The 17,983-nt window shown below is 37.3% G+C and overlaps 3 protein-coding genes across 6 annotated transcripts; 1 reads left to right on the forward strand and 2 right to left on the reverse strand.

The window, feature by feature from the left end:
- Positions 1-1,208: 1,208 nt before the first annotated feature.
- On the reverse strand, positions 1,209-6,100 carry tlr9 (toll-like receptor 9). 2 transcript variants are annotated; one of them, XM_036212746.1, is made up of 3 exons: positions 5,447-6,100; positions 2,244-5,213; positions 1,209-2,146 (listed from the first exon to the last, which is right to left on the reverse strand). In XM_036212746.1, exons 1-3 carry the CDS (start codon positions 5,447-5,449, stop codon positions 1,940-1,942), a joined length of 3,180 nt encoding a protein of 1,059 aa, XP_036068639.1. In that variant the 5' UTR covers positions 5,450-6,100; the 3' UTR covers positions 1,209-1,939. The 2 variants fall into 2 exon arrangements, with proteins under 2 accessions (XP_036068639.1, XP_024148406.1); XM_024292638.2 differs by having other exon boundaries at positions 2,244-6,100.
- Positions 6,101-6,229: 129 nt separating this feature from the next.
- On the reverse strand, positions 6,230-13,739 carry apeh (acylaminoacyl-peptide hydrolase). 3 transcript variants are annotated; one of them, XM_024292640.2, is made up of 23 exons: positions 13,533-13,739; positions 12,986-13,115; positions 12,743-12,869; positions 12,470-12,557; positions 12,290-12,365; positions 12,119-12,210; positions 11,590-11,664; positions 11,345-11,482; positions 11,174-11,265; positions 11,029-11,069; positions 10,775-10,896; positions 10,615-10,675; positions 10,402-10,499; positions 10,218-10,269; positions 10,053-10,141; positions 9,790-9,928; positions 9,596-9,679; positions 9,118-9,198; positions 7,888-7,976; positions 7,392-7,582; positions 6,928-7,030; positions 6,733-6,839; positions 6,230-6,654 (listed from the first exon to the last, which is right to left on the reverse strand). In XM_024292640.2, exons 1-23 carry the CDS (start codon positions 13,542-13,544, stop codon positions 6,549-6,551), a joined length of 2,193 nt encoding a protein of 730 aa, XP_024148408.1. In that variant the 5' UTR covers positions 13,545-13,739; the 3' UTR covers positions 6,230-6,548. The 3 variants fall into 3 exon arrangements, with proteins under 3 accessions (XP_024148408.1, XP_036068640.1, XP_024148407.1); XM_036212747.1 differs by lacking the exon at positions 13,533-13,739 and adding an exon at positions 13,396-13,494; XM_024292639.2 differs by lacking the exon at positions 13,533-13,739 and having other exon boundaries at positions 12,986-13,345.
- Positions 13,740-13,861: 122 nt separating this feature from the next.
- Positions 13,862-17,777, forward strand: capza1b (capping actin protein of muscle Z-line subunit alpha 1b). The gene is made up of 10 exons (XM_024292643.2): positions 13,862-14,111; positions 15,240-15,303; positions 15,399-15,450; positions 15,648-15,711; positions 15,875-16,081; positions 16,172-16,251; positions 16,435-16,513; positions 16,851-16,922; positions 17,048-17,110; positions 17,238-17,777. The coding sequence occupies exons 1-10, from the start codon at positions 14,073-14,075 to the stop codon at positions 17,376-17,378; spliced, it is 861 nt and encodes a 286-aa protein (XP_024148411.1). The 5' UTR covers positions 13,862-14,072; the 3' UTR covers positions 17,379-17,777.
- Positions 17,778-17,983: the final 206 nt, after the last annotated feature.

Consider the following 17,983-nt stretch of genomic DNA (forward strand, 5'->3'; position numbering starts at 1 on the left):
AAGGCACACCACAAATTGATGAGGAAGCGTAATAGTAGGTAGGCTAAGGTTAGATGTGAGCAATTGTGAGTTTGTGAGTAATGTTACAGTTTCATGTCAAGAAAAAAGATGCAATATTTGCTTTAAGGATGCTTTTGATAAACCCAAATAGAATGTAGGAAGAGCTGCTTTGTGTCTTTATGGATCTAGAGAAAGCCTGTGACAAAAAAACAAAAAACGAAAAGGTTGTGATTTTAAATGAGGAAGTCTAGAGAGCTTTAAGGCAGTGATGAGATGTGCTGCAGGTGTGAAAGAAGAGTTTAAGGTGGAGATGGGACTGCATCAAGAATCATTCTTTGCTGTGGGGATGTACAGACCAACAGATGAGATTTTACAGGAATCTCTGTGGACCACGATGTTTGCAGATGACATTGCGATCTATGGTGAAAGCAGGGAACAGGTGGAGGAACTTCTAGGGAGGTGTAGGTTTGCTTTGAAAAGAGGAAGGAAGGTTATAGCCTCAGCAGACAGATTATCTGTGTGTAAATGAAAGGCACTCAAGTGGATCAGTGAGGTTACAGGGAGCAGAAGTGAAGAAGGGTGAGGTCTTAAAGTACTAAGGCAACAGTTCAGAACTATGGAAAGTGTGGGAAAGAGGTAAAGAGGCACCTGCAAGCAGCTTGGAAAAGGCCAAAGGAGGTTTCAGCTGGGATTTGAGACAAGAGTGCCAGCAAGAATGAAATGAAGGGTTTACAAACAGTGGTGAGAGCAGGATGGCAACAGTTCATTAGTAATTCACCTCTTAGTTGTAGGCTGGACCAACAGCACGGAGAGCGAGCAATTTTGGAGTTCTCCAGCCGTACAGTTTTAGCCAGATGCCAGCTCAGGCCAAGAAAACAGAGACTTACACAGATCTAGTCATCTACAAGTGAATGCATGAAGTAGAGCAGGGAGCTCATGGGTTGCCATTTTAGCTTCTATGTCACACCTACAACATTTATTGTCAGCTTCTGATTCATAGCCGTTTGAATAAAGAAATACTCATAAAATCAGTTTTAAGATTCATCTTCTGTATATATGTCCCCTGGGATCAGAAACATGCTATGAAACTTGATCATAAAAAACACCTAAATACAATTTTCCTCAGAGTGGGTCTTTTTTCAGGTGTGCTACTATTTGGTCAAGCACACAGTAAATGGTTAAAAAAAAAATCAGGTTATTTTTTTTTCTAGACAGGTTTACATGAAACTGCAGCTGCAGGCTACAATTTAGCTGAATATTTGTTATTTTCAGGTTGAAATTTTTCGGTTGCCTTCAGCTAATAACATAAAATCTACAAGTTTAGAATTTCACTTAGTCTTTATTTAATCAGAATTTTATTGAACAACTTAATTTTGATGCGTAACTTGTAAGAAACAGTTTCATTTCCTTGCAGTATCTAACCAGAGAGAAGTGAAATTTTCATATGAAGGGTAGGGATGATTTTGTCAGTTGAATGTGCAATTGAAAGTTCTTTTGCTTATATTTCAGCTTATGCATCCTCCTTTTTATCCATAAATAGTCTACATCTTGTTTCCATTGCTTCTAAATCGTGTAAGTGACATGAAACTAATACCTTCTTTGATCTCAAAAGAAAGAGGGAAAACTTGCAGAAATCCTTCCGCATCCTGAAAGTTAGAATCACTGAAATATACTGAACATTTTGAATAAAGCAGTGATTTATTTAAAAACAAGCAATATTTACTCTTGTGTAGCAAACTAGGTAATTATAAATAATAATTATAACAAAGACTGGAACTAAAGAGTCAGAACTGTTTTCTTGTTGCAAGACCACTACTAATGAATATTTCAGACAGTACAACAAAAAAAGTCTAAAGAGAGTGACAATGAACAATTAAAAAAACAAACAAAAAAACATACACATAGTAAAATAGCAGCATGGATGTAATCAGTTTTAACATTACATAAAGCTTTCACTCATGTTCCTATCATACAGTTTCAGGTTATCTAAAGCCAGTGCAATCCTCATTTGATTCCAGAAAAGAGGTTGAGCCTTGGGATTTCTTGGCCAGGACAGCACAGATTTTCTGCACAGTCTCTTTCGCAGTTGAAGGTACTTGAGTTTCGGAAACATCTCATCCAATAGAACCAGCACGGCTGTATCCATCTTCAAAAAGGAGTTTTGAGAAAAAGTAAGGGTTAAAAAGACAGAAGCAAGGTTATAAGAAGTGGGACTAATACCAAGAGAAACATCAAACTGTTACCTTCTCATCCAGAAGCCTTTGTTGAACCATGAAGAAAGCCTGCTGCATCACACCATTTATCATCTCAGCTCCATGTGCACCTCTGGCTAGCACAAAAACCGTCTTCCCACTGTTCTTGACAGCCATATGTAGGTTGTCGATACATGAAATTCCAGGAATCCAATCTCTTTCCTCCAAACAAAGGGAAAATCTTCTGTTTCCAGATCTCTCCAGATTAACAGTCAGTTCATTGTAGACCCAGTCCCTTACTGCCCCATTCCTGGTGTCAAACACAACAAAAGCATCATAGTGATGACAGGAATCTTTTCCAGGCAGTTGAGAGTATCCTTTGTGTCCAGCCCACAGCACCTGTAAGCAGTACCACACATCCCAGCCATACAGATGCTTCAGCAGAGGAACAACAGTAAGCATCACAGTGAATAATGAACAGACCACGAAGGCCAAGCTGCCATAAATGTCTTGACAGGAGCGCTGGTCCATGGACAGTAGATGCTTTCCCTGCTGGGACTCTGGGAATTCACAGCGTACATGAGTGGTCAGATGGGGAATCTGAATGGAGGTGGTGCGCAAGAAATCTGCAAGCCAAGATGTGTCACAATCACATTTGAAGGGGTTATCGTGGAGGGCGAGTTCATCAAGAGAGCTCCCATTTTTGAAGAGGGCAGGAAGATGCTGACTGCTCAACGCCTTGATCTGATTGTGATTGAGATATAGATACTTCAAGGACGTGGCCTTGCTGAAGAAATCCTCAGGAATAAAAGTAAAACGATTGTGACTGAGGTCCAGAAGGGAAAAATGAGGTCCAAAATGTGTTCCATTTGGTGGCAAATAGGTCAGAAAGTTTCTATTCAGGTATAAGTGGCATAAATTGCTAAGTGTTGAGATGTTTTGCCAGGGAAAATATTTAAGTAAATTGTTGCTGATGCTGAGCCCCTTGATGCTTATTGGAAGGTTGATCAGTTCTTGTGGTGAGACTGACTTCAGACCATTGTTTGATATGTCCAAGTAAGTGAGCTTTGTCAGGTTTTGAAAAAAATGGGTATACTTGTTTTCAGAGCCCCACATGATGTCAAGATGGTTTCCACTAAAGTACAGGTACTTCAAAGAGTTGCTGAGCAGCCTTTGATCTATTCGCATCCCAATACCATTGTTTGCCAGACTCAGCACTTCCAAGTTTGTTAGGTTTTTAAGAAACCAGAAACGATGGCCCATGCCCCTCATTTTGAAATGAAAGTCATTGTTGCTAACATCTAATAGCTTCAGAGTGGACTTGAGTTCACTGAAAGCATGAGCATCATAAAGATCAAGTCTATTAAAGGACATGTTAAGAAACACCAACTTTTTCATGCCATCAAACATCCCACCTCTCAATGTCTGGCTCATATAATTAAAAGAAAGATCTAGACAACCAACATTCTCCAGTCCCATAAAAACCCTTTTGTTTAGTGACAAAAGGTCATTCTGGGACAGATCAAACGATAGCTTTTGATGGCAAAGTTTTTTTTTGAAATCCCATGGTTGTTGCATTTTAAATTCATTATTTTCCTCCATTTCGGGCAAATGTGGCTGGTTGGGTTTCCACACTCTTGAAGTCTTTTCTCGATCCACCACAATGGGAAGTTGGTCGTGAACATAATCTGTGTACAAGTTTGGGTTTTGACAGCTCTCCTGTGTTGTCAGGAGAGTCCCAGATGAGGACTCTGAATAGCATGGGAGGAAATTGAGCATGTTTTGGGAGAGGTCCACTTCTGTGAGAGATGGCAGCTGGCTCAGGGAGGTCAGGTTACATGCACTAATGAAGTTCATTCTCAGTTCCAGTTTTGACAGATTCTGTAGTTTAGATAGAACTTTGAAACTGTCTTTTGAAAGTCTGAGGAAAAAGTTGCCGCTCAGCAGGAGACTATGAAGACCAGATATCTTGCTAATGTGAGGGGACAGGATCAGTTCTGAAAACGTCTTTAGTGGTTCGTAGTTATAGATCAGGCTAATCCAAGTGAGACCTGTGAGCTCTCTAAAGAAAGTCCCATTTCGGATTTCATATGCTAAAAGGTTGTCAGAAAGATCCAGTCCTTTTAATCTTTTCAAATGCTTGAAAAGGCCAGGAGGAATTGTTTTTAGAGAATTTCCCCTCAAGCTTAAAAAGGAAATGGAGCTGTTCTCGGAATAAAATGCCTCTGGATGCAGATGAAGAGGGAGGTTGTTTGGACAGGGGAAACAGGGCCGTGCAGCATGATCACAGCGTTGACAGTTCCACTCCAAAATCAAAGTTTTGAGGTAAGTCAAATGGGAAAAAGCTCCTTTTAAGACTTCCGTGATCGTGTTCTCTCTCAGATCCAAACTTGTCAGAGACGGTGGTAGTCCTTTGGGGACAGATGTCAAATTATTGTACCCCAATGACAGACTTTTCAAATTAGGGAGTTCTTTGAAAACTTTCTCACTAATGTAAAAGGACTGGTTGCAGGGGTTTGCATAAAAACAGTTCTTGGTAAGTAGGAGTGTTTGAAGATTTGGAGTGTTTAAAGGGTGGATAATGTTAACAATGCAATTGAGCTGAAGATCGAGAAACTGGAGAGTTGCAGGTAACAAAGGAATGGAGCTCATGCTGTTGTCTGACAGATAAAGAGACGTGAGATTTTTAAGGCTTTTGAAAGCGTCTCGGTGAATCTCGACTCTGCATTTTTTGCTCTCCAACGCTCTCAGTCTTTCAGGGGGACAATTACCCATTAGTTTTAAAGTGCTAAGGTTTGGAACACCAGCAAATGCATGACGCCCCACGTAACTGATCTTGGTGTAGCTCAAATTGATTTCCAAAACAGAGGAAGCTTGAAACAAAGGTGTAATCTTGAGAGGTCTGAAGGAGCAGTCCACGGAGGTAGAATTCATGTTAGCATCACATGGTAAAAATTTGGTATTTATTGTGTTTCCAAAAGTAAAAAGGTGGAAAAGGATGAAAGAAGTTGTCACCAATGCCTAAAATAAAGGAGACCAAATACAAATGAATGTACTGCCAATGGCTTTTTTACATAATTCAAGCATACGGTTTAAATTGTAAATATCAGCATAAACAAAAATACATTAAAAATTTTAAGAAAAGTTAAAACTTTGCTGTATTTCTATTGTCATAGAGGAAGCCATTTCTTACATTCCTGTCTAAAAAAAATAAATATTTTCAAAGTACAGAAAATAAAAGATGTGCTACTTACCATAAGGGTTGTAAATTTAGTTTAAAATTTGCTGCAAAAGCTTCATATAGCAATCCAAACAGTGACGGTACAGTTCGAAAAGAGCATGTCTTAGTCTGTGCAGTGACAAACAACAGGTTCTATTTAAGCAGAAGTGAAAGTTAATGGCTACATATGCAGAAGTCTGATGCAAACCATGTGACCAAACTCAGATTAATGAGGCAAATCAAGTGTAACAATTTTCTAGGCAGATTTTTAAATCAAAATGTATTTATAAGCAAAAACAAAAGATGTCTTTGGTAAAATATGGTCTCCCCTGCATAATTAAATCTTTTTTTTTAATTTTATGATTTTCCTCTGTCACTGTACAAAGGCAGAGAAGAGTGACAGAAGGAGAATCAACCACTGGCAATCAACCTTGAAAGCCCCATTAAATCTTGAACCACTTTGTAAGAAATACTAAAAGCTTTGAAATCAAAGTGGTTTTGATCCATTGATGAACCAAAACCATCTTCAAGCTCTTTTTAGGCTGATTGCAAGCACTCATTTCCAAGTTTCATGATTACATTTAGCTCAGATGATACTTGTGTTATCTGTCTGGACTGAGAGTAGAAAAAACACCTGCAGAAGTACTCAAAGCTGCCGTTTTGGTAGCTCCCTCTATAATTAATCGTTTACCCGCAATGACACTGACGTTCACTCGGAACGAAAACAACACCAGTCATTCCACAGATGGTGAATATATCACTTCAGCACAGATAACCCTTTTTCACACACACACACAGACTCATCCCACACTCTGAGCATTTTCAAAATCACTTTATTAAGTGCACTAAATCCAACAAGAACATTAATTTGACTTGAAATAATTACCTTAGCACAATATGAAAAATGTAATTATAAAGAATTTATTTCTTTAATATCAAAGCTAGCACACAAAAAGCCCTTTATTTTTGCAAAATCATATTGCTGTAGAATCAAAACAGCTTGTCTTCAACTGCTGTTGAAAGTGATTCCCTATTCAAGTACCCATTGCTGCTGAAAATAATTAAATAAAATAAGAGAGCGATTTAAAAGGTTTTTGCACTAGTGAGGAGAAGCTGCAATGCTTTGGATCTCAGCATCACAGACTCAAGTGTTGAAGTATCCACAGAGCAATGTTCATAAAGCCGTCTGATTCTGCATCCACCTTGGAGAGTGAATGGTTGTTGCCTGGGTACCACAGCAGCCTGAGCAATAAACATCAGAACATTACCAAATTAACCACAGTAATGAGTTTCTCTGCATGCAGGGTTTTTCTTGCTTACCGAACAGGGATCTGCTTTGCTTTTAAGGCTTTGTAGTATTCAATTCCCTGCTTGTTGGGTACACGCTTGTCGTCTTCCCCTAATGTAAGCAGCACCGGTGTCTGCACCTAAATGCAAAATGGCATAAATTACAGGAATATGGAAGTAAAGCAGTAAAGTCTTTGATGGGTAACAGATCGGTTTCTTCATAAGTACCTGTGTGACGTGTTTGATGGGGGACTTGTTTAGCATTTGTTCCCAAACGGAAGGGTCAGGTAAGCTGTCGGGACTGTAGTCATAACCAGCCTCAACCACACACCTGCCAAAACCAGTTAGACAATCATCTAACTAAATATCATGGCTAAGGATATATAAACCTTTCTAGAAATATTAGTTAATTAAAATTCTTGACAGCTATTTTGAAAAAGCAACACGAGTAAAATTGAAAAATAGAAGCACTTAACTACAGATATCCAGTTTATGGAAAGGATCATGTCTAAATCACATTTTAATGATCTAAAAACTTGAAAATGTTTGTTTTAACTAATAAATTCAGTAGATTCTCATGTAATTTAACATTTAGGTAAAAAGATCTTTTAAAAATCAACTATTAACTTTGCACAGCGTATACTTTTATAAATCTGAATGTAAGAAAAGAATATGCAAACGTGCACACCCACCAGTCTGGGATGTCCGTGCTGCAAAGCATAGAGGCCAAGTTGGTGACAGGGTTGCGTGCCACACAGGCCTTGTAGAAACCTGGATACTGGCCGATCAGATGACAGGCCAGAAAACCACCATGGGAACCCCCAGAAACTGCAAGTTTCTTCTCGTCAAACTCGCCACTTTTTAAGATGCTTTCAACTGCAAACTGGTGAGAAGCAAACACGAAAAACGGTAAAACATCTGTGAGACACATGAAGATAAGAGCAGAGAGAAGGATATTAAAAAAAAAAAGGTCAAGCTTATTATAACTCTTGCTATTATGAGCCATGATTTAAAGAGGAACCATGGCAACTAGAAACCACTAAAAATATAAGCCAGTAAACTAGATTATCCTGATCCCGACACACGGCTGAAAATTGCTTTTGAAACAAGAGCAGCAGAAGTTTGAAATGCTGATCTGTATTGGCTTTTAGCCTGTTCATGGGTCACTGTCATTTCTTTTGTTCTCACCTGAACATCTTTTACATCTTGGGAGCCGACATTACCCAACAATGAGAGGATGTTGTCCTGACCGAAGCCAAGAGACCCTCGATAGTTCACTAAAAGGACAACACAAACACTCAAGCGTGAAACAATGAATAGTAAAACAGTCCGCATAGCATTCCTGAGCTGTTTGGTCAAAGATCACTTCTTGCAATTTGAAGAATGTAAAGGATTCCTTAAGTCACATTGAAATGATCAGTGGCTTTCATGGCCTTAATGCAAAGAATTTTCTGGATCTCGTTACTCTGGATTAAATAGATGTGGTTGTCTAAAATAGCTCTGCTGTTTGAGAGCAGATGATTTTTGGGGATTTTAAAATGTGAACAGATGCACATACTTCTTTGAGAACTAATGTTTCTTTCTTTACTGATACAAGCGTGTCTGTTCGCATAGACAGGGAAGTTAAATGAAGTCGTCCAAAACACCTTTTTTCACAAAGATAATCTTCATGTGTACCCCAAAAAATGTAGGAGGTGAGGCATAAACATTCAAACAATCTACCACACTAACGGCAAATAAAGTAAAAAAAAAAAATGCATCGCAATAAAAAGATATATTACTAAAAATACCATTTTGCAAAAAGGAACAAAAACAAGAAGTGATTTTTTTTTTGCTGGTGAAACAGGACCGAGTGTTTTAAGGAAGACACGAGACAATGAACTATAGAAACTGAGAGATTACCATTTGACAGGCAGATCCCATGACTATGTATTTACCAGCTGCTACAATCTAAGCTTATTGAGTTTAAAAAAAGAAAAAAAAAATCTTATGTTGAACCCTATTCTGAAAATTTTCCCTTGAGACCATCTTAAAACTGAGACAAAAGTTAAAATAAATCACTTTGGTGTTAAAAATGCTTTTTTATTTAAATATCATAAGCTAAACAGTTATTGGAACAGTAGATGGCTATTATTTTTTATCCTGGAACAAAGATCAAAGATTGCAAAAGATGAACCAAATGAAATGGAGAAAAGATGCACTGGGGTAATGATAGCAAGAAGAATAAATTACTTCAATTTAAAGCATATTCCTGGAACTCAACCCATGACATCAATCAGTCAGATAGATTATAAAGTAATCAAAATGCATTAAAACAATTTACAATTGAATGAAAATGTATAGAATAAAGGCAGAAAATATTGCCTTGAAACCAAATGTCATCTGTATGTGTTCTACTACTTTGTCATACAGACTTACCTAGTAAGACAGCCAAGCCCATTCTGCACAACACAGAGGAGGACAGAATCCATTCAGCTACGGTCACAGAATGAGGACCACCTTTTCAAAAAGACAAATTTTGTTGCATGTAAAAGCTATTGCTCCCAACTTTTGTATGACATAAATGTAAAAAAAAATTGGATTTATTTACAAAATATTACAATATCAGCAGGACTTAAAGATCTGTTTCAAAAGGTTTTCACAAAGAGCACAATTGTCATAGCAACCACCTTCTCCAATGCCAGTCTTATCGGCTGTAGCTCTAGATGAACTAGTAAAATCCAAACATGAGGTCAATCCTAAAAATAAATCCTATGTGGATTAATACCAAAGGTTTATTACTTTCAAATACAAAGCTATTTTGGGATCCATATCAGCCAATGTTACACAAAAGAAAATGTTTTTACACAAACATAGTATGTCATTTACACTGTCGAGCAAACAATCGGAGACGAACCGTGTGGGATGACGACAAGCGGCAGCTTCACTTCCACATTTACTTCCTTTGGTTTGATCAACAAGGCTTCAAAATCAAGACCAGCTGGAACACGGATAACATCAGTTTTATTATTCACTTCATAAATTCTTTTCCAGGTATTCCTAACTCTCATCTCAGCACAAGTCGGCATCGTTTATCATATGAAATCTTACGATATTGGCTGTTGTCTTGTTCTGGTGGCGGAGTCAAGGTCAGGATTTGCCAGCCAATATCTGGCAACATTTGGGATTCTTCCAAAGTAACCCAGGCCACTTTCTCCTGAGAATCCCTGCTGGGAAGAAAGCCCACCCTCTCGAAGAAGACAGATTACACACAATCTTCAGTTTTAGAGCAGTAAAGCCTAAAATCATAGATTACTTCATTAATAGGATATAACGTGTATCGAAAATGTTTAGGATGTTAATGAAATCAGTACCAGATATGGAGGACAGTTGGGGGAGGAGCAGCTGACCACCATGAGATCTCTCTCTATATTCAGCAGACACCAGTTACCAATATCAGAGTCTATAACACAACAAAATACTTCATTAGTTTCTGTTTACACTAATTGTGTAACCATATTAGTAAGTCTAGAACCCACCTGCAGTGAGAGAGGTGACACTCCCTGTGCTGATATCAACCGCTAGAAGACCCTGCATGTCATAGGTACAGGGTTATATCAATTTTTCAGCTTAGAATTCACAAAAATGTTGATTAAAAAACATTAAAGAGCGTTCTCTTAAACCTTCAGATTTCTCAAAATATGTCACTGATGTTAAATGCACCTTGAGGCTGCGTTGAGGACAGGAGATGAGAACCCGCTGACTGTCAGCTGACCAGCACTTGGGTGACAACTGAGAACAATAAATGCCAGCAAAGCCATCTGTGAGGGTTAAAAAACACACACAAAGAGGAATCTGTGTAAATGGAGGCATCATGTTTTATATATAATAAAAAAAGAATCACTTTGTAGAATTCATCCCCAAATAATTCCTAACCTTCTTTAGATCGCTTCACCACATCAACCACCACAGAGGTCTTTTTAGTGTACCAGTCGTACTGTAAACAAAGAATGTCAGAAAAAAACGAGTTAGGTTTGCATAGGTAAACTATCAAAATAAAAGTACTCTGTTGAATGAAGGGTTCATTCTGTCTTACCATGCAAAGCTTGCTGCACTGCATGTGAGGTCCATAGACAGAACATTCCAGGTAGACGATTCTGCACTGGTCCGGACTCAGCCTTGGAGAGCACACTGCACTGGAGCCTGATGAAAGCTGCTCTGTATTGGAAATTAAACAAGAAAAGGGACATAAAGATGATCCTGTAAGCTGTTTAAACACATTTTACAAACCTCTAGGTTTATTTAACTATTAACTGATTCATCTATGTCGATTATTTTATTATTACTCACCACACTTGCCACCAGTGAGATCAACGTAGAACAAAGATGACCTGCAGACAAAAAAAAAAAAAAAATCAAACACAAAGCATTGCACAGAAAGAGGCCCCTTTGGGCAAATACTTTGAGCTACCTCAGTAGTGAAATTTGGAAGTACCTTCTGTTCGGACAGTACTTTAGGCCGAGTCTGAAAGGCTCGTGCCACCAGCCGACAAAAACCACACCGGTATCACCTGGAGCCCAAAATGCCTGCAGAAAAAACAGCAAATGAATGAATTATTTCAAAGACTCAATAATATCCTCTTGGGGATCAATAAAGCATTCAGACCTGTCCAGGTGAAATATCATCAGGCACTCCTTCCAGCACAGACACGTTGTCACCTTCTATGTCCAACACGCAAAGCACGGGGCAGCTTTTGTTGACCAAGTCTTCCCCCCAGTCCTCATAGAAGGCAAACTGCTCCCCCTGCAGGATTGAGATGAAAAGACATTATGATTTCACAATATAGCAAATAAAACATTAACCACAAAGTTATAGTTTTTTGAGAAAGAGAAACACTCGAGCAGGAATACCTTTACAGTCTGTTTCTTCTCCAACCTTGTGGTCTCCTCCTCATCTACAGTAGAGGATAACTCTGGAGAGACTATCTAAAAAAAAAAAAAAAATTCACAAGTCCCCAATCTTTGACTTTGACATTAATGCTTGAAGAGAAACACTTAATCGGAGCTGAAACTAAGTGTTAGTATGGTATATTGTTTCTGAAAGGTGAGCCAAATTCCAACCGTTTACTAAAAAATGTAAACAAAAACTCTTTTTTCGTGTTTTGATTCAGGCAAAGCATTTTTCAGACTGAGGTATTGTTGTGTAATCCCAACGTCTATGTCAAACTCATTTAAGTTTTCCTATATAATTCAATCTAAACATGAAGAAACAGACCCGATCCAACATATAGCTCCAGCAGTTTCACTTTTTTGATGAAACATCAAGAGTAAATTATTTAATACCTTCAATGTTTTGGGGAAAACTAGTTTCCCACAATGAGATGAGAAATCTGTGTATTTGCTTAGTGAGATTAAGAACAGACATGTTAAAAAAACTGACCTGGAAGAACGATTCAGCCTCAGGTCTCTTTTTCTCCGCCACATACAAGAGGTGCGTCTCTGAGTGTGACCAGACCAGGCAGCCAAACTGCTCTGAAGATTGAAAACACAACGTGATGAAAACTGGCAGATGTGCCATGGTGGAATCATTTCCAAAAGACAAAGGACTCACCATCTCCATAGACTTTCCCATGCTTTTTCAAGGCTGTCAGATTGATGCTCTTCATCTTGATGTTTTTGGCCCAGATCTGTAAGACAACAAAAAAACGGGGAAAAAACATATTAAATTGATTAAATTAAATAAATATTAAATGAATAACTCATTTTTTAAGATAAATAAGCAGCTTCACACCTCCAGAAACTGCTTTTCCTCTCCCTTGACTGTGCATTCTCGGACAACTGCCTTCATTTCTCCGGAAGGAGAATCCTTACTTAGCACCCTGGTATCAAAAGTAAAGTTCAGTTTCCATAATTTAAAAAAATCACAGAGCTTAATCTTTTTTCAAAGAAATCAAATTATTTTTTTACATGTCTGAGGGTGTTGTTTCCCATTAATTTGAATAAGAAAAATGCAAAAATTTTATAAAAATAGAAAAGAAAACATGATTGTTAGAATTATACATACTCTCCTTTGATCTCAGTGCAGTTTCCTGATGCTCCAGAGTAGACCACTGACTTGTCATCGTGGAATACAATGTACTGCCTACAAAACTTGACATTCTCATTCCTCTCCAGATCGCGCTGGCTCCACTCTGCTCATAAAATCAACAACACAAGCTTTTAAAGCAATAACACAGGCTTTTAAAAGAACCATAATTTTAAAAAAGGAAAAAAAAATCCAAAGGTGTGCCCCTCAGAGTCCATGTACCTGTGTAGATGTTGCTGTATTTGCCCCCATACTGAGAGGTAATGACGGGTCCCACGTCTGCTCTGCTCAGACTGGGATAGAGACTGAGCTCCCTGTACAGTTTGGCTATCTCCTCCGGGTTGGTCACCACCTGATGACCCATAGAATATGTGCGTCTGAGAGAAACCAACTTCCTAACGGCGAACAATGCCCTATTCATTCTTGGTTAGCTAGGAAGCTAGCTAACAAAGTTGACACTGTAAAAACAGGTTTTAAAATCATGAAAAAACAATAAGCAGAGTTTGGTATTCAAGCTTAAGTATTAGGTGCTTGTTGAAGAAAGAAAACGATTGAAGTAGTCAGTGTATTTCTATCAGGCATTTAGGTCCATTCACCACTAACTTCCGTGCTGGAACTGATAGAAAACAAACCATAAAATCTGTCTGCGAGCTTGACTTAGGAACGAGCCGATTCAATACACTCTGTGTTTTCAAATCTACCAAAAAAATTAAGGATTGTATTTAAAATTCGAAAGTCTGTTTTTTTGAATTATTTCTTTAAATCATACCTGTGACTCCATGACAGGAGAAATCCTTGTTTGTACTCGGAAGGAATATTCCTTAGACGCCACAATGAAAACAAGCCAGGATGCTAACCTAAAATCTGTTACTGTTTCCTGTTTCGAAAAAATAAGAGCCAAAATGATCTTAAATAACCCCTGCTTATTCAACTTAACGTTTAATTGACCAATATTGGATCCATTTTATAATCAATTTTCTGCTGGTTGTCAACTTTCAGTCTATTTCAAACACTATCTTCAACTATTAGGGAAACGTTTTATTTCGAAGAAAAACTAAAACAGGAAGTTGCTGGTTGACAAATATTGCTAGCCATTTGTCAACGCCCTCCTGAGTTTCCACTACTTTGAATTTAGATTTTAAAAGCAATTAATTCAGTTTTAGGGCAAATTTATGAAAATTCTAATTGATACAATTTTTGATTTGGGGAAAATATTTATGACGCCTCGGTTAAGCTCAAGTGAAAGTAGGTTTACTCACGTATCGGGCATTGACTCTTAACCGAGGGTGGGTGGAGTCATAAAGCCAAGATGGCTGACTTTGAGGAGCCGCTGTCAGATGAGGAGAAGGTTTGAAGATCTAAAATTTGCTCCTTTGTTATTTTCTGTTCTCGTAATCTTGGTGTCAATTATAATTTATTGTGTAGTTAGCAAAATTATGAATTTTATTCGCCTTTTGAAAATTATTTTTTATGCGTTTAAGGTATTTTGCTAACTAGACCGTGCTAATCAATGCATACAGTTTAAAAAACGGAAATATCCCGTATTTTTCTTGGATTTAAACACTGGAATTGGGAACTTAGTGGTTTTAGTGTAAACTTATATACGTACGGTAAACATTTTATTAAGAACATGGCTGTGTTACAATATTGAAAGCGGGTGCTACGTTTACATTTGCAGCTAACATTTACAGCTAACGTTAGTTGTTTCCTGTATTTCTAGTTTAAACAGATTAAATTGCTCAGATATTTAACAACCTTGATTTGAGATCAATCTTGATGCCTGTAGTTTAAACAAAGTCCCAGTGAAAAGTCAGTGTCTCTGGAAGGCAAAGTTCATTAAAAGGTTACATGACTTAATCCTGATATTATTATTACTTTCTTTATCATTGGACACTGTTTTTCCTCCAACTTAATTTAGAGATGAAAGGAGGGATGGCATGTCTTTTTTCTCCTAAAGATATCCCCAGTATTGCAGTAATGGGGCATAGTTTAATCCAAAAAAAGAGGAGAAAAAATCTTGCATACTGATTATTATTATAGAGTATTTATAATTGTAATAGTTTCTCAGTTATCCCTGAATTATTATCTTTAACCACAAATTACCGCTGTTTTTTTTTTAGCTAGTTTTGTTAGTAACTGAAAGTCATGATTGATTGATTGCTGTTGTCTATTTGAAGCAGAAATTATGGACAATACATGATGAAAAATACAGATTTTTCAAATTTATTGCAGAAATAATGAAATGGGTTGATTAGATAATTTAAAAAACAGACACATGTATGTCCCATTTGATTAATTAAATATGGTAATAATTAGCTAAAGTCAAGTAGAGTTTGATTGCTTGAAAAGGAGTGGGAAGAGTGAATTTATATAATCCCACCCTACATGATATCCAGATTGTACAAACTATCCTGACATAAAACAAATACCAAAAAGTGAATTTACCTTTCTATAACTTCCTTTTTTGTTCTTCTAGGTCCGCATTGCGGCCAACTTTGTGACTCATGCCCCTCCTGGAGAGTTCAACGAGGTCTTCAACGGTGTGGGATATATGTCATAATTGTTATTAGAGTTGATAGATTAGTAAATATACTAACTGTATTGATTTAAAAATGACAATGCTTTGTCTTTCTAGATGTACGGCTTCTTCTTAATAATGACAGCCTCCTTAGAGAGGGGGCCTCACAGTAAGTGACATTTATCTTACCCAAGGAATAACTATAAAAAATGTATAAAGCGTTACTCACCGGAACATATAATTGTGGTCTCATTCATTGTTTCAGTTTGTAGACATTAATTAATGCAGCATCTCAATATTTGATAAAATAACAAAACCCCTTTTTTTAATATTTGAAGTAATCTTGACTGTTTTGTTGTGTTTTAGCTCCTTTGCTCAGTACAACATGGATCAGTTCACTCCTGCCAAGCTAGAAGGATATGAAGAGCCGGTACGAATCCTTCTTTTAGAAACATTATTTTGTCTTCCTGACTCATTTGCCGTATGTATCCCTTTAAAGCACATAGCTGGACACTTTATTCACTACAACCTCACCTTAGAAAAGTTAGGGTGCTAGGCAAGACTCTTCAGGCTGATATGTAATTTCTCTTTAGGTCCTGATCACAGAACATGGGGACTTGGGTCAGGGGCGATTCTTGGACCCTCGCAACCATTTATCGTTTCACTTTGACCATCTAAGAAAAGAGGTCAGCGATGTGGAGCCTCACGAAGGAGAAACAGCTCTAAGAAGTTGGAGAGATGCGTGTGATACTGCCCTCAGTGCCTATGTCAAGGAGCACTATCCCACTGGAGTTTGTACGGTGAGCTATGAAAACATAAAGTAGAAAGGATTTAGAATTATGTGCAATACTGGTTGCGGTTTAATCATATCCAAAATCTGTGTGTTGCAGGTATATGGAAAAACAGTTGATGGTCAGCAAACGGTTATAGCCTGCATTGAGGGCCATCAATTTCAGCCAAAGAATTTTTGGTAGCCAATCTCTCCTGAGCAATTTAATGCATATGTTAGAATTTGAGCGTTTGATAGAATGGTCTGCTTTTTTCTGTGATTTGCACTACAGTGATGTTTTAAATACATTAGAAATGAACCCTTTTGCCTTTTTTTTTTCTTTTCGATTGTGATCCAAAGCTTCTCTTTCTTTTTTCAACAAAGGAACGGTCGCTGTAGGTCGGAGTGGAAGCTGACTATTGGTCAGTCTACTGCTCATGTTGTTGGAGTATTAAAAATTCAGGTCAGTCTGCTTTTTAAAGGCAAGATGTTTAACTTTTCTAGAAAATAAATAAATAGACCAACTTCTTATCAGTGTTGGCAAAAGACCATGTCTGAAGAATCCCATGTCTTACTGGATCTTTGTTTTTTGGAAGCATAAATCTACTTTTGGCAATATTACGAACACTTCAATGTGTTATTATTTAATAAAAGTAATAACTCTTTATTTACTGTACCTCATAAGTTAATCTTAATATATATATATATATATATATATATATATATATATATATATATATATATATATATATATATGTTCAAATCTTGAGTCACTTACTAATGTTTGTGACTGCCTGTAGGTGCACTATTATGAGGATGGGAATGTGCAGCTGGTTAGTCATAAGGAGATAGAAGAGTCAATACCTGTGACTGTAAGTATAAATATTTGGCCTGATCATTTCAATATAAATTATTGATACTACTGTCTAATTTTACCATGTCATTCAGTGTTGACATGTTTTGACTTACTGATTTTTTTATTTAATTTTTTTAACAGAGTGAAAGCCAAACTGCAAAAGAATTTGTTGACATTATTGAGAATGCTGAAAATGACTACCAAGTAAGTAAGAAAAAGTTGTTTAAGATTTAAAATCAGTATTTGCTCTGTATTGGAAATATTTCACACCAAACACTTTGACGGATTGTATGCATCTCTAATATCTGTATTTTTCTTTTTTTGCCCCTAGACTGCAATCAACGAGAACTACCAAACAATGTCTGACACAACCTTTAAGGCGCTGCGTCGCCAGCTGCCTGTTACACGCACCAAGATCGACTGGAATAAAATCCTGAGTTACAAAATTGGCAAAGAGATGCACAACGCCTAAACTGGGATCGTGCACTGACCTGGACGATGCAACAAACCATCTATATATGCTCAAGAACTAACCAAAGCATTATTGTATCGATGTGGGCAAGGAATTCTCAAAAAAGGGTCAAACTAAATATTTACTCATTGGGGTGAAGAGGGTGCAGTTAAAAATTTTGGACAAATTGTTTGGAGTGTCTACTGCTAAGAACCGTGTGCAGAGCTGTGCGCAATATTGGTGTTTAGAGAGCAAAACTCCCTTTGACATTTAGGAGAGACTCACAGCTAGGAACACGTTTCTGTTTGCAACACTATAGAGAAAGGCTAGTGTTACAATAAAGCATCACAACAGGGGTGAACTTTTGTATAGCATCAATTCAGAAAAGTTTTTTTTTTTTTTTTTTTTTTTNGTCCTGAAACTTAAGTACAAGTGCAATCTGGAAGAATCTTGACATTTATTAATACTAATTTTACATATTAGCTAAAATAAGCTTATTTTAACCAACAGTTTGTATACTGACATGCAGGTTAAATCAATAAAATTCCAATTTAGCACAATTCTTGGCAAAGCTCTGCCACTGAAACTGTTCTGATAGAATGTTAACATTTTGTTTGTTATGCTCC

The sequence above is a fragment of the Oryzias melastigma genome, linkage group LG7 (assembly GCF_002922805.2).
Source record: "Oryzias melastigma strain HK-1 linkage group LG7, ASM292280v2, whole genome shotgun sequence".
NCBI lineage: Eukaryota > Metazoa > Chordata > Actinopteri > Beloniformes > Adrianichthyidae > Oryzias > Oryzias melastigma.